The sequence below is a fragment of the Pocillopora damicornis genome, chromosome 5 (assembly GCF_964200805.1).
Source record: "Pocillopora damicornis chromosome 5, jaPocDami1.2, whole genome shotgun sequence".
Taxonomy (NCBI): Eukaryota; Metazoa; Cnidaria; class Anthozoa; order Scleractinia; family Pocilloporidae; genus Pocillopora; species Pocillopora damicornis.
This window is the reverse complement of record NC_142674.1, coordinates 3,813,926-3,829,102: the sequence shown is the minus strand read 5'-3', so window position 1 is coordinate 3,829,102 and position 15,177 is coordinate 3,813,926. Positions and strand designations below refer to the sequence as shown.

At 36.4% G+C, this 15,177-nt stretch overlaps 1 protein-coding gene across 1 annotated transcript; it reads left to right on the top strand.

Moving 5' to 3' along the window:
• Window positions 1-1,387: 1,387 nt before the first annotated feature.
• LOC149044765 (uncharacterized) lies at window positions 1,388-14,564 on the top strand. The gene is made up of 16 exons (XM_089206155.1): window positions 1,388-3,254; window positions 3,449-3,769; window positions 4,979-5,108; window positions 5,892-5,964; window positions 6,460-6,527; window positions 7,040-7,118; window positions 7,876-7,895; window positions 8,947-9,034; window positions 9,791-9,828; window positions 10,615-10,756; window positions 11,060-11,299; window positions 12,248-12,479; window positions 12,851-12,942; window positions 13,242-13,418; window positions 13,633-13,857; window positions 14,291-14,564. Exons 2-16 carry the CDS (start codon window positions 3,456-3,458, stop codon window positions 14,536-14,538), a joined length of 2,166 nt encoding a protein of 721 aa, XP_089062281.1. The 5' UTR covers window positions 1,388-3,254; window positions 3,449-3,455; the 3' UTR covers window positions 14,539-14,564.
• Window positions 14,565-15,177: the final 613 nt, after the last annotated feature.

Genomic DNA, 15,177 nt, shown 5'->3' with positions numbered 1-15,177 from the left:
AGTCTTCTTGTCTTACGATAATTTCACGATTGTCGCAAGCGTTTGCGTTACTCCTGTCGCTTGTACGGAAAGAGGTCACGCACGCTCTAAAGACAGCGAATTCATCATTGATTTGAGTTGAAATGTGTAACGTTTTTCTTGTCGTTTTCCACGAGGCTACTAAGCATGCGTAGCCGTGTGAAAACGTCACTAATAATTCCTTATATGGCTGAGATATATGATATATGATATATGATGATATATGATGATATATGATGATATATGATGATATATGATGATATATGATGATATATGATGATATATGATATATGATATATGATATATGATATATGATATATGATGATAAGGAACTCGCTGTCAAGATTCTGCCAGATGAAATTCATTACTTGTCTGGCAGTTATGCGCGTGTGATAGGAAGTGGACGAAGTCAGCTCCTTCAAGAGCACTAGATCAAGGGTAGAAAGAAGTAAGTGGGATCTATGGTTTTTGAAAATCTGCCTGATAATTGCTTCGAACACAGTTCATTTAAATATTTAGGTTTTTTTTTCAAATATACATGGGGGTTTGACTCAGCTTAACTTAACTATACAACTGAACTATCAAAATAATCTTCGCGAGAGCTCTCATCCTTTGGACTTGTTAAGTATGCCAAATAATGTCTATACAGTGGCTTAATGCTCAGCAGCGGAACACTTTTGAATGGCGGACATTTAGTCCATTTAAGACCATACCCGGCGGTCGGGCATTTCGCCTCTTCAATTCTGTTTTACGAAACGGTGTATCCGGAGTTTACTTATCGAACACATAGCCCAGGGAGTTTTTCGGTGTCATAAAAGCCTGTATTTGCTGCGGTCTATTTACGATCTCGAAAACTTATTCATCGACCGGTACACGCATTTCTGAAACAAAATAAGAATCGATGAAAACTTGCTTAGCAGAATGTGGTATCAATTTGTACGTGTGTAAACGTGCGTGCAAATTTCAATTTGATACACACCAGAGCAGAATGAGCAGAATTCATGAAGGTTGTATCAATCATCCAACAATGATCCGTTTAAATGGTTAAGAATATATGAAAGTCATATATTTATTTATATATGATATATATGATATGATGATATATATGATATGATGATATATATGATGATATATGATATGATGATATATATGATGATTTATGATATATATATTATATATGATCCGTTTACGCATATCTTTCAATTTGCTCGAGTGGTAGAATAGTATGCAAATATGTTTTGATACATACCCTGTGCAGAGGTCAAAAAGGTTGTATCAGCGAGCAAACATCAATCGGTCTGCTTATTTCTATTGACTCTTGGAAACTAAACCGCGTCTCCTTACTCTCCATTAATTAGCGGCGGTCAGATTAGTTTTCTCCGAGAAATTAGGAAACCCGTGCGAGAAACAAAGTGAGTATACTAGGACTATTTTTTTGTCCAAGGAAATTATTTCTCAGAGGCTGGTTATTAAATTGAGAACTTAATTGTCTAAAACGTCAAGTTTCATATCTTTCACACATGAGTTGTATTTCATTTTTTGGGGAAACCTTATGCTCGACTTTTTTGTTATTTTTTTTGTTTTGTCTTGTACTCTTTTTTTCATCATCTACAGCTACATCAGTGCTGTATTTTTTCCTGGATTACTCGTTGTACACATGCATGCATTTATTTTCGGCACGATTTCTCCTTGTATCAAAGTTTTTTAATAGCTCACTTTTCCCCCAGCTCCCGACCACCCCAAAAGCCTCACTATTTGTACTGGCGAGTGAACACCAGGGCAGTTCAAGTTTTGCTTGTGATCTGTCTGTGACTATTAATTGATCGAAGTTAATCTCTGGAGAAAATCACTACAGAGGAGGGGGCTTACTAGGACCGTCACGATACCATCAGTACGTGGTTGCTGTATCATGGATCACGAACGTCGTATCAATATGACTGCGCGCGCATTATAATTTGCTGACTTAGTGTTTGTCTGTCCTTAGTTGTTTGTTCCTCGTGCGTGTGTGTATATTTATGTTAGGAATTATACATAACATTTATTTGGATGGTCAGTTCATGGGAAAGAACATAATTTAGGTTTCTAAGCTTGACTAACACGCTTACTGATAAATTTGAAATTTTGATGTCATCGAACGGAGAGCTAGACGCCAGCAATGGAACGCAACAAAACGACAAGGAAGTAAGAGGCTGACTTATTTTGTGCCTGCGTTTTTGTTTAAAACCATCTAGTATTTTTGTGATTGCGTTTATCGATCGATCTTTTCAGTGAAACGCAGAGATTAGCGTCGCACGGGAAAATGCAAATAAGCTAGAAAAGAGAAAGAGAGCATGCGTAACTTCACGCAGGCCTGTCAATCCGACTGTCAATCATGTAATCCCCCGTGTACGCAGTGTTCGAAAGTATTGTTTCTTGTGCAGACAACCGAAACGTAGCGCTTTTCATCGAAGAAGAATAGACGTAATTAGTGGCGTTATCTTGATTAGGTTATATTGTTTAAAAATCGGTCAGATGTAAAATTAAATTACCTTTCAAATGCCGGGTTTTCAATTTGTGTTAAGACTCAAATTCGGCAGATTTGCGAGGTTCGACCATCAACTTCGCCAAGAAAGCAAAACATCACAGAAATATTCCTTTTAGTAAAATTTCCGTACTGCCCCATACTATCATAAAACAAATCTGTTTTCCCAATGGTAAAGTATTGTTTTTGTCACTCTATCCAAGAACTGAACGTATAATGTAGTGTGGGGCTGTGCGGAATTTTACCTTCCTTTTTGGCCCGTTATTGCCGTCAGTTTCAGATAACACGTCGGTAGTCTAATTACTTTTCGAAAAGCTTAAGTATACGTTGTAGATTCCCGCTCCACATAGGTGCACGCTCACGCTCATAAGCTTACGGATGAACACTTCACGCTCTTTTGATATGCAAACGCGGCCCTCGCTCTTTACCGACGAAAAGAGCATTTCGTCACTTTGAAACAATGCTAATTGCTCCAATTGTATCTCCATTGTCTCTAAACGGACGCAAAGCGAAATTTTACAACTCCCGTTTGGGAATTTGTCAATTCAGATCTAAAGCGACCGAAGTTGGCGGTGAGCGTTTGCAACCTCATTCCTAGGTCATTGCGCCCGCAAAGCATCATGGGTACCCCACTTTTCTCGGGCGACGCTTTTCAATGGGCGCGATTCCGTAAGTGGTGTCTTCACTGAGAACTTTGTTGCAAGGAAGTTGATTAGTATGTTATCTCCTCACTCAAAAATTAAGATTTCTTCACAAATTGTTCTTACGAAGTGTTAATATGGGTTTGATTTCTACACTGTAGAAAGTTTAAGATTTCTTCATTGCTTGTTGTGAAGAAGTTGAAATTATGCAAGTTTGAACTTTAAAGGTTTTCATAGGTTTTTGAACTTCTTTTACTTTAATTTGCAGTTCTAAGATGGAGCGCTCTCGAAGTGGAGAAGATGTATCAAGTAGCAACGAGTCAGATGCTGAAAGGCACATGAGTGATAACTCTGGCTCTACAAAACCAGAGACAGAATCAAACTTGAAAAATGTTATGGTGTTATTGCGCCGTGATGTGCACGAAAATCACGGTAAAGTCTACATGCCGAAAGCCAAAGAAATGACTCAATTAAAGAGGCCCGAAAAAGAGCAATATAAAACGGGCATCAAGCTCACATGGAATATGACAGAAAAGAATGTGGACGAAGAGCTCCGCCATCGTTTCCCGATTTTAGGAAATAATGGAAGGTAAATTGTAATGGTTGTCAGTTATTTATGCAGCTTAACGGTTGAGGCGGGAATGGGGTATGTATAAAATTGGTATTGGATCAACTAATAATCCCCTTAGTAATATTTTTGCTTATTCTTATCACATGTGTGGTTGATATTGTATTGATGACGATACTGTCAGGAGAAATTTTATTTTGTTCACACACGGGAGTTAAGGGAATGAAGGACCCATACAGCGAAAAATTAAAGTGATAAGGGAGGAATAGATTTGTTGGCAATTCTTATGGATTATTTTAGTCCTTCCAAACATGACTATGGGGAAATCCATTTATACTTTAAAATGATAGACAAACAGTTTTTCACATGTATAAACAACATGGCTGCCTTTATTTTGACGCAAAATTATGAGAAGGACAACGGCATTTTTCAAGTTAGCCACAAAATTTATTGCTCATGGGCTATCATTTCTGATCTGAGACAGATATTTATCCTAAAATCTCAAAGTAGATTTATCCAATGGAACTGCAAAATTTGGGGTAAAGAAACTGCTAACATTTGCGAAACTTTTCGTCATAGTGCGTCAATTTTTTTCTGCTGAATTTGGACATGATAAGATGACAAAGGGCAAGAATATATTTTCTTTTGAAAAAGCCCTTTTTTTTTTTTCATGTTGAGACACACTCTGGTAAAAATGTTCAGCAGTGTATGCAAAATCTTAATTAAGTACTGTTTCCATTATATAAGGTTAATTCTGGAAATTCTATAACCATCAGCACAATTCTGATGTTATTTTCGGAATCTATGATGTATTCTGTATGATCTCTGAAAATTAAGGTTATTTCATTTAAAACCATAGACCACGTCAAATGTTACAAAGCGGAGCAAAAAACAGTCAAATTACACCTTAAGTAATAATGATAGTTGTGTTTTTTTTAAAATTTGAATTATACTCTTTTTTGCAAAAACAAAAACATCAGTTACACAAATTGTCCCACCTTAACCTGCCAATCCAACAAAAATAACTCTTGCATGCACAGCATGCCTATGTTTTAAGGATTGTTCATTAATACTATTAATACTCAACTTAAGTCTAGCAGTTCAATATCTATAGCAGCCTAAACTGATGCAGTAGTGCTCTGTTTATGCTTCAACCCACTATTGTATAATTGATGTTTTTTTTCCTGTTTTAAATTTTTTTTCCAATTCATTGTAACCACAAATTTTTAGATTAAGCTGTGCCACAGCTGCAGATAAAGGAACAAGACTGGAGTTCCACAACAGCCAAGGAAAAGTATGGGATGGAAGCAAGATTAACAGGCTTGTCAGGGGGAATCGTGTCCTTTATGTACTTTTTGAGGTTTGAATTAAAAAAAATGCTTTGCTCTATAGCTGTGCATATGTATAGATTTTCAAGGTAATTCAATAAGTTATTCACATGATAAAATTATGGGATCTCTTTTATTGGTACATTGGAATTATAGCTTAAAAGTTAGCTCTCAAGCCAGGAGCATAAGCCTTAAGCAGCAAGGGGTAGTCAGGTACTCTCCCTGCTTGGGGTGCTAGTTCCTGACAGGTTCTGCCCAATCATATTTATTTCAAAATAAAACTTTTAGTTCTAATTTAATGGTGCAGTCCTCCCTATATAAATGTGACAACTACACCAGAAATGTTAGCCATCAGAAGGATAATTTTTTCTTAGTGATTCCAGAAAACATTCTTATACAACATTGTTTTGGGAGATATCTTGGAATTTTGTGAAAAGGCTGAGAGTTGCTGGTGTTTTTGAATTTGAAAGTTACCAGTTCTAATGAGAGGTAAACTATTGAGGCCACTTAAAAGTCGTAATAGTCCATTTCACAGTTCTGTGCTTGGTTGCCAAGCCTTTAACAAGAGTTAGGCTAAGGGTGACCTTGTTATGATACAAACCTTGCTGCTTCTCAAATGTAAATTGCCTAGTTGTCATGCTAACTAGGACTCTAGTCGCTATCACAACAAGGTCATTATCAGCCTCACTCCAAATCAAAGGCTTGCAACTAAGTATTCAATTGTAAAATGGCCTTTTTGGTATTTGCACAGATTTTTTAGTTCATCTCTTTTGTCCCAGAATTTAATGAAGAATATCTGTTTTCACCCTGACCAGGAAACTTCTGAATCAGTCTTTGAAAGACCAGATTGTTCTCCACAACTGCAGACACCCACAGATGAACCTATGGGTAAGATCAAATACATATACATGTGTAGTTAGACTACAAAATGATTGTAATAATAATTTATGATTATTCCACTATTACACCATTTTACAAGATGGTGGCAATTATAAATTGAACAAGCAAAATATGCTAGAGCATTACACAATTGAAAACACAGGAAATATATTTTCGAAAAAGTGTGCTATGAAATGGCTGCACTTATTGATCCAAACTTTTGTTTTTTACATGTAGTTATAATTGTCTCTTAAGCAACAAAGTTTGAGGTGAAGAGGATTTTTTTAACGGTCATGAGGAATACTTTAGGGTACTCGATCTATGCCATTAATGAGCTGCTTGGATAGAACTACAAGAAGAAGTTTTTGAAAACCAAGTGCTGAAATACTGGAAAAGTATAACTGCTCTTCATAGCAAAAGGACAAGTTCTGAAAGAATATCAAGAGCATTCATTTGACAGTTGTGTTGTAAACTAATACATTTCTTTATTTATTATCCATATAGAGATATTACACAATGATCCCTCCAAACAAACAGCTGCAACTGCAGATCCACCACCCATCTCACATGAGGTATTTTATCTTTGGCATTTGGCTATTTTTGGATGAGTTATGGTTCCACTTTCTTTTGTCAAAAACCTTCATTTTGATAGCAGTGACTTGGGGGCAATTTTGGATATCCTAAATTATCTTTTGTGGGCCCCTCTGCCTTCTTCAGTCATAAATTAAACTAGCTTAAGGACAACTAAATTTTACGGGGTGTGGCTCCCTCACTCTACTATAGATTACTGGTCAGTTCCTCTCATTGAAAGCCCATCTGTTTCTAAACATGCACTTCTCCCTAAAGAACATGTTTAGTTTCAAGCAGCCTGAGTAAGCTGCAGTCTTAGGTCTCAAGGGTAATTTGCTTATAACTTATTCTGTCCATCAAAAAACTGCAGCCCCCTGATTTATAAATTCAGTAATTAAGGCTGCAAACTACACTACCTTTTTCTCAGGTTTTATACTTCAAGAGTTAAAAATGTGCAAGTTGAAATGGTTTTTCTTTATTGATTTCTGAATTTAATCTCTTCTCAATTGTGTAGTCAGACTCTGGGTTGAGTTCAACCAGGAACAATGACGTGGGTGTGGCTATAGCTAGTAACTCTGCTGATCAGTCAGAAGGTAGGGTAATTGGTCATGTACAATGTCCTTTGACAAAGTGGGAGAGCTGGAAGGAAAATATGTGGGTTAAGGTCATGACTTTAGGAAGGAAAGCAGTTAGGTACAACCATCTGACCCAGAGTGAAATATTTCTCTGCCTAGACAGACCAGTCAATAAGTGTTATATTACAAATAAGGCTTGGCTTGTTTAAACCTTAACTAAGGATGAGTATACACATGAAGGAACATTGGATTACCAAAAAAAGGATTATAAATTTGTGAAAACGTTTACTATACGTATGTGCATCAAAAAATGTGACCTGGTCATTTTCCCATTTCTATCATATTTTAAGTTTAAGTCCACAATAGGAATCCATGCTCTCAGAAAATTCAACAGAGTAGTCCAGGTGCCACACAGCTTCTTATGGACCAGCTCACTACAACCTTTCAGTTTAGTACACATCAGATTCCATCGTTGTTTCTAAATAACATTGCTCTCATATTGGCCATTTTAGTCAAATGATGAATTGTGTGATTTTGATAAAGAGCAAAATATAATTTAATGGGATTTTCAGGATGTACATACATGTGTGCTTGATATATTTGCAATGAATTTATTACTTGCAAGTTTTAGCGTCAATGCATGTGTTTGTCCTGATCTTCATTTATTAAGTGATAACGTTTGATTGTTTGGTTATTTTGCTTCGTAAATATGACTGTAGCATTAATTATTTATTTTAAAAATGTATCGACACAGATAATTCTTTTCATCCCATAGATACTAGCACTCTTCCTGAGGTAAGTATCATCCACCTAAAGGTGACTTAACATATAAATTATGAAAGCTCCCTTTTGAATGACACCCTCAGCTTAGGGATTAAGGGAGACAAAATTAGGTACTGGTGAATGCACATTTGGAGGGAAAGTATTAGGCTTTCACATAGTGGTAGGTTGCAAGGGATAAGTTTATGTTTGACTTCTAAATGTCTGCTCAGCAAACAAAATTGTACGAGAAAATGTGCCAAAACAATTTCCTACAACTGCATCCTTAGTCTGGTCTTCATTCTCAGGAACTTAAAGCCTGATCAATTCATGTTCATTTAGAGCATCTGGGTGGATAGAGGTTAACAGCGTGGCAGTTTTCAGCAATTTACATTTTCATAAGAGCTTTCACAATCAATCTTTATGACTTGCAGTAATTTCATATTTATCCCAAGAATGAACATGCAATTTCTTTAATTTTGTTTCCAAATTAAGTGAACTCATTTTTGAGAGTATTCAGATTTTTATTGAGATTTGTACCAAATTTGATCGTGTAAGAGAGATCGAGTTGGAGATTTGTTGCTTACACCCTCATGCCTCATAATGGCACAATTGATATATGGACCTGAAATGTCCTATCTTCTACGGGAAAAAAAGGCAATTCCAACTCCAGGGTCATTCTTAATTTTTTTAGTGCGCATGTATGTTAGTACCGTAATACTTGGTACGGACAACTCATCTTATCTTATCAACTTATCTTCTTCTTAACTGATTATTTCATTAATGAATAATTCTTCAGCACAGATGTAGATAAACAGATAAAAGAAAGATAAAGTTCTTGGGCTTATAATGGGCAAGAACAATACAAGAATAAAAAAGCAAAATAAATAAGTCTGATCAAATTAGCTTAATTTTTACAGTATCTTAATCATCCATCCTAAACAAAAAAACTAGAAAAATGATTCCTATTTTGGGCATGGTATAGCCTTTTGTGCTACTGCATTACTACTCAAACTTGAATAGTGAACTAACTAAGTTAACTAGGAAAAAACTCAGTACAAAAAATTAATCTCTTTTCTTTAAACAGATATTTAGTTCATCTGAGGATGGTGAATCCGCTTTGGAGGAGATACCGTTTGAATACCAGATATTAATACCAGATAATACCAGCGGAGGTAAGAGTTGGATTGAAAATTTACAACAAAGGTATGGTTAAATAGATGAAAATATGATGTCAACCAGAGATCAAAGATGAACATTATATGAACAGTTATCACATGTTTTCCACAACATAAAAAAAAGGTGCTGATGTTCTGATAGTAGCTAAGTAACTCAAAGGTGAAAGGCTAAGTCTCTAAGTCTCTCTCACACCTAGGGGTAAAGCTGAGGAGAAAATAAATTATTCAATAAACATAGTGGCTGTTCCACAAAACTGAAAAATAATGGGGAGTAAGGGTTTTTTTTGACAGTTTGTACTTCTTGATGAGTAATTATCTACCAAAATTAACTCTAGCTAATGGAGTGCAAGGGCTGTACTGGTCATAATCCCATGTGCTGCTTGAGCAAGATACAGCTACTATAACCAATTTATTACGTAATATCTCATAAAGCACTGGGGCCATGCTTGTCCATTTTTGTTGAAGCATGTACAACTAAGCTCACTTGAATTTTAAGGGTTCTTCTCTAACAATTGGTCTGTTGCCTCATGGATTTAAGACAGAACAAGCTACTCTGTTCAAGTTTTGAAATCGACAAAAGGTTTTTTTTATGTTTCCTTCAATTAAATTTCTGATTGGTTCTTTCCTTTAAAATTGTAAGTCCAAACAAACAGACATGATGCCTTTTTTGTTCACTCCCCCCATTAACTGTACAGATGGTGTAAAATTGTTATGGAGATTTACTTTTTAATTTCCGTGTCTTAATTGTTGCAGTGGTCAAAGAAATATTTCCTTCATCCGGACCCATACTGGTAATCCATTGTTGATTTGATTGTAATACTTTGCTTTGAACTCAGGGATTTGCTTGGAACAGTGTAACTAATTTGCTATTAATTTAGACTTATTTTTTGTAACTTTGTCTATGTTGTGCTGGTAAGCCTTGTGTGGAGGTTTTGGTTAAGTTTAACTAACAATTAACCCAAGAAGTGGAGGTGAATAGTGGTGGATATTTACCATTAGCTGCGAAGCGGCCAGGTAAATATCCACCACTTTCACTGACACTGAGATGGATAACTGTCTTAGTAAATCACACAGAAACCAAAACTTACGATCTGGCAAATCAACGCGCACAAAAAAAACTATTTACCTGTATGATACTATAAACCAACATTGGATATTATTAGCTGATTATAAGTTTCTGAGGTTCTACATTTTATTTTTACTCGTACCGGTCTGAGCAGCATTTGCATCATATTTTTATTGGATTCCTTTTTTTTTTTGCCGTGCTTCTAGTGCTTCTGGTTCAATAGATGAGCTTAGACTTGCAGCTGTATATTATATATCATGCCTTCTAGATGTCATCTCCGCCTGTATTTATTGTGATATTGCGTTGCGCATTTAAACCATACTCTGGATGTGTAAGCTTGAATTATTAGAATAACTTCTCTTTGATTTTTCTCTACTTACACAACCATATGCTTTGAAGAGGAAGTAATGTATTTACTATCAATTTACCCTTTACGAAACTATGAGTATTATTTGTAAATATTTCTTTAAATTGAATAAAAGATTGCTTTGTTTTTAATAAAAACTCCTAGGAAAATATACCCTTCTGCATCACTTTGACACTAAAGTTGCCTAGGAATTACAGAAAGTTACAATTTAAGGCCAACTTTGAGGGTATTGGTGCTGTACCTTTGGACATACAAACCGGTAATGCAACCCTCACTGGAAATATAAGTAAGTAAACATTTGTTTATCTATATGTAAAGTTCGAGTGTGTACATACAGTGAATTGGAATAACATGCTCAGCTGTCAGATATATATGTGTAAATACATATCTGCAGAAGAGAAATAACTCAGGCTTGTCGACATCAAGGAAGTTTTTCTTCATTCAAAACTTGTTTCTAACCGGCCCGCCTTTCAAAATAAATAGTACGAAATAATGACGAGACAGTGAAATATCACTTAACTGTAGTAGATAGTTAATCTACTTACGATATTAAATCTACTGACACCTGGCTGCCTTTCATTTTCGTCAGCATCTCATGTGGTTGGAAAAGTGAAGGTAACTGTGGAGTATGAGGGTTCAAATGGAAACTCAATTGGTTTTACCTTTTTCGAATTTACCAAGAAAAATGATCAAGTCATACTTGGAGAGCTCTCGGAAGTTAAGCTGGGCCAGTCTATGATTTTCAATGTGTTAAAGAATGTTCTTGGAAGTATTGAATCAAGTGGCAGTGGTATTCAAGAGGCAACCCCTTGTGGTGCAGGAGGAACAGGTATATAGTTAGTTTATAAATATGCAAGGAATCATGCGTAACTTTTATTTCTATTTCTACTGTCACGAATTCGATTGAAAATTTTGATAAGTAATGGATACCCTCGTCTTAGTATGGTGGTATATCTTTCAAGTTTTGTGGTATCATGATAATCGTTGCTAGTCCTTAATTCACGAAGGGATGGATTCTATTAAAAGATACATTGCCATGCTCCCCTAAAAGGGCTGGCAGGCAGTCTTAACATACGTAATCGCATTAGGGATCTTCTTAAACTAAAGGATTCATAACTGAGATGCAGTTGAATCCCACATGAATCGGGAGCCCCCAGGATGATATTGGCCAGTCGAAAGTACTGTTATTGGGTTGAAAAGAATTCTCTTTTAGGACAATTGGAAAATAATTTTTTAACCTCGCTAAACAGGTCTCTTTTGTTTGGAGAAATCTTGTCAATTACATTTGTAGAGAACCAAAAATTAGAGCTGACTATTTTACGACATACAAGACACACTACTCACAATTCCTCCATTCGCTCTGACGAAGGGCTAACGCTCAAAATTTCAGCTTTGAAACTCCTTGCGTTGTTCAATTTACGTTATCAACTCAGTTGTTAATACTTAATTACCGTATTTTACGACATTGACTTTCTCGTGGAATTCACAAATAGTTTAGTATTCTCGTATACAGTAGGAGTATATTCCGTAGCCTCTTGGCAACATTCTGAGATTTATCAAACTACTCAATTTATACTCTTACCGACTGACACAAGAAAAGTGCGCTTTCTACCGTGAATGTTTTGTGAACTAAGAGTAATTTTGAATTGAGTGACAAAAGGGATTACACTGGTCGCTCATTAATTTGAGCTGGACTAGTTTAGAGAACTCACGACAGTCAATCTCTTTAAAGTACATTTCTTATATAACCATGCATTGCATGTGTTTATTTCACCAGGAGTATCGAATATGACTAAGAGGGGTTACGCTCTACCGGAAAAAATCCTTACACTACTTGTTTACAAAGCTGCTGAAATAAATGGCCGTGAATTTCTCGAAATGGTCTTTAACACGTCAGCTGGAAAAGTAGTATTTAATTACTACAGGAAAAGTTCTACATTACCCGAAGATGTTGCTAGAGCAAATGGACATATCATTTTAGGAGACTTCCTCGAGGATGTGAATGAAAGGTAATAATTTTACAATTCTTTCCCTGGTTATTTAGAGCCTTAATGCCACTCAGAAAATAATGCTGACATTAGGGTTAGGGTTTAGGTTAGGGTTTAGGTTAGGGAAGTCAACGACCTTTATATGCTAAGGTAAAATAAACTTGGACAACATTATAATCTTTACAATGAACTCCAGATCGAAAGATTAAGGCCGCTGTGTCCCCGTGTTTTTTTCCAGTGAACTTTTTACAGTATCTTTCTCCACCCATACGTTATACGTGTAGTTTGTCTAAGATGATCCAATGTATCTGAAATGTCGCACAGAAGTTGCAAGAATATGCAATAGAACTCAATAAGAAAGTACACGGTACATCATTTTGTCATTCTTACAGGCTATCAAAGGAAGTTTGCAGTGAAGACAGCTATGAAACCGTTAATTGGTTAGAGCTTAAGTACGCTGTGGAGAAGAAAGTTTGTCTACCTTGTAAGTTTTCACTTTGATCTTAAGATACGGGTATGTAGCACAGCATATCTCCTGCAGTAGAGGTTTATTGCAAACAGTGAGGACGGCTATACTGACCATCAGCAGATCCTTTAAGAGTCTTTTTAAGGGCGGGTTTTGGAGTACCTATACTCGATCCTAGCCAGTTCCAAACCAGGAGATCATGAAATACATGTAACCCTATTGTCAGGAATTTTTTGAAATTTTTTTATTGGCTATAGAAGTGTGGCAAGAATTAGGTTTTAGCAGACTATAATTGATGTTTTATTTATTCACATCAGGTACCGATGCTGCCCAACTGGTGAATTCTCCAGATGGTGATGATAATCAGAGTGACTACGAAGCAGATGATGAAGCATCACTACTGCCATCACTACTGCCATCACCCGCTGACGCTAATGCAAATGGTGGTGAACTAGATGATTCAGAACATGGAGACATAGGGCAAATTACTTTAGGTAATTTTTGAGGGTTTCTATTCGAGATTTTTGCCATACCAATTCTACTCCCACTTTGTTGTTATGCTATCACTCAGGCTTTCAGAATCATTTCAACATAGCTGTTGTTCATTTTGATTAATTATATATCGTTATACATCTAAAATTCATTTTGAAGACCATGCAGTATCTTTTGATAAGGTTTCTAGCTAACCATGTTGTTCCTTATCACTAGATAAGAATGATTCTCGTGATTCAATCGCGACCGAAGCCGAAAGTCAACGACATCAGACAGGAACAGAACGACAGGCGGAGGGTGGATCTTTATTCACAAACAGAGATGATTCTGAGATGGAAATGGAATCCTTGTCTCATGGTACAGATAATGTGGAGATAAAGAGTAATCCCAGAGTTTCCTACACTGATTATTCCGAAAAATCTGTCGTAAACTCGGCTCAAGGTAAAATGGATCTAGCATTATCTGTTATTATTTGAATTGAGCAAAGATGCTGATCAAATGTACCTGTACTTTTTAAAAGCAACAAAGTCTAAACCTGTTGATTAATCAAGTAACATGAAAGACGTAGTACAAGTTGATTATACCCCAGATTTAAACAATCCATAGGACTTCTAATTGACGCAACTTACATAAGCAGTTCCACCAATAGTTGTAATGCAAAGATTCATCACCCGCAAAAGCTTTATCAAGCAATAACTGCTGTCCCAGATACTTTCAAATCCTCACAGTAAAACTCCTGAAAATGTCCACGATAAGAAATGGCATCTCAGCGTGGAGTTGACAAAGAATGCAAACTTATCTTGAATCGTGAAACTTTTCTCGATAAGAGATTGTCAATTGCATCACAAACAGGAGGTACTTGTGTTTGTTTCAGACGCTGTTACAAATGTTGCATTGCATCCAAACCAAGAAGGAGCAGACCCTGCAGATGACCATTTTGTCAGTTCTGCTGTTATGAGTGTCGCTGGAGAGACTTCAAATGCTATCGAATTAAGCTCTGAAGGTGGAGCAAACAGCAGTGCCGAACGCCAAAACCAAGAACCCACAGACAGTATGACCATATCGCTCCCATGTGAGATCAATACTGGCCGCTCTCATAAGGCGAAAAATACCACCAGCTAGCTAATAAAGACTTCCAAGTCCATGCCGATATTGACAGACTATGCTGATGTGTGTTTGTATTCGAATAAATGTCGAGAAAAGTATTTTTCATCGTAGGCTTTAGGATTACCCAAGCCAATTGGATTTCTTTTACCAAAACCTACCTGTCAATTAAAATTTGAAGGTTTGATTAGCTGAAATGATGTTTAATATTATATAATAAGTCGCTTTTATGAAAATGTCTTGCTATTTCAGTAATGAAGCCAAGAAAAGTGGTCCTACAATAGCAAAAAAGCCATAAAGCTATCCTTTTCTAGAAAATATATAACGCAATAGGAACTGTTTGGTACAAGAGTATTTTTGTAAAATGCTAAGCTTTAAAGTCAGAGGGAAGTTCTAAGATAAGATCAGGTAAAAACTATTTCTTTTGTAGGCCACGGGGGATTCCAGCGGGCCAAAACGTATGGCCAGTTGGGACCGATTGTGTGCTTACTTAGGTCGTGAGGCCATTTGTTGAACCCCGACTCTTTACTGTACCTACAAAAACTTTGAGCACTTGATTATGCACGAAGACTATGATCAGTTTGCGTAAAGCGAAACCGGAGTGATTTTCGCCAAGTGATTGTCGCCGGTGTTTACTGAACCGCATGATATTCACTT

Coding starts and splice junctions, on each gene's coding strand:
- LOC149044765 (XM_089206155.1), top strand. CDS start 3,456: ATGGAGCGCTCTCGAAGTGGAGAAGATGTATCAAGTAGCAACGAGTCA. Junction 9,829..10,614: donor CTTCATCCGGACCCATACTG/GTAATCCATTGT, acceptor AAAAACTCCTAG/GAAAATATACCCTTCTGCAT. Junction 13,858..14,290: donor TGTCGTAAACTCGGCTCAAG/GTAAAATGGATC, acceptor TGTTTGTTTCAG/ACGCTGTTACAAATGTTGCA.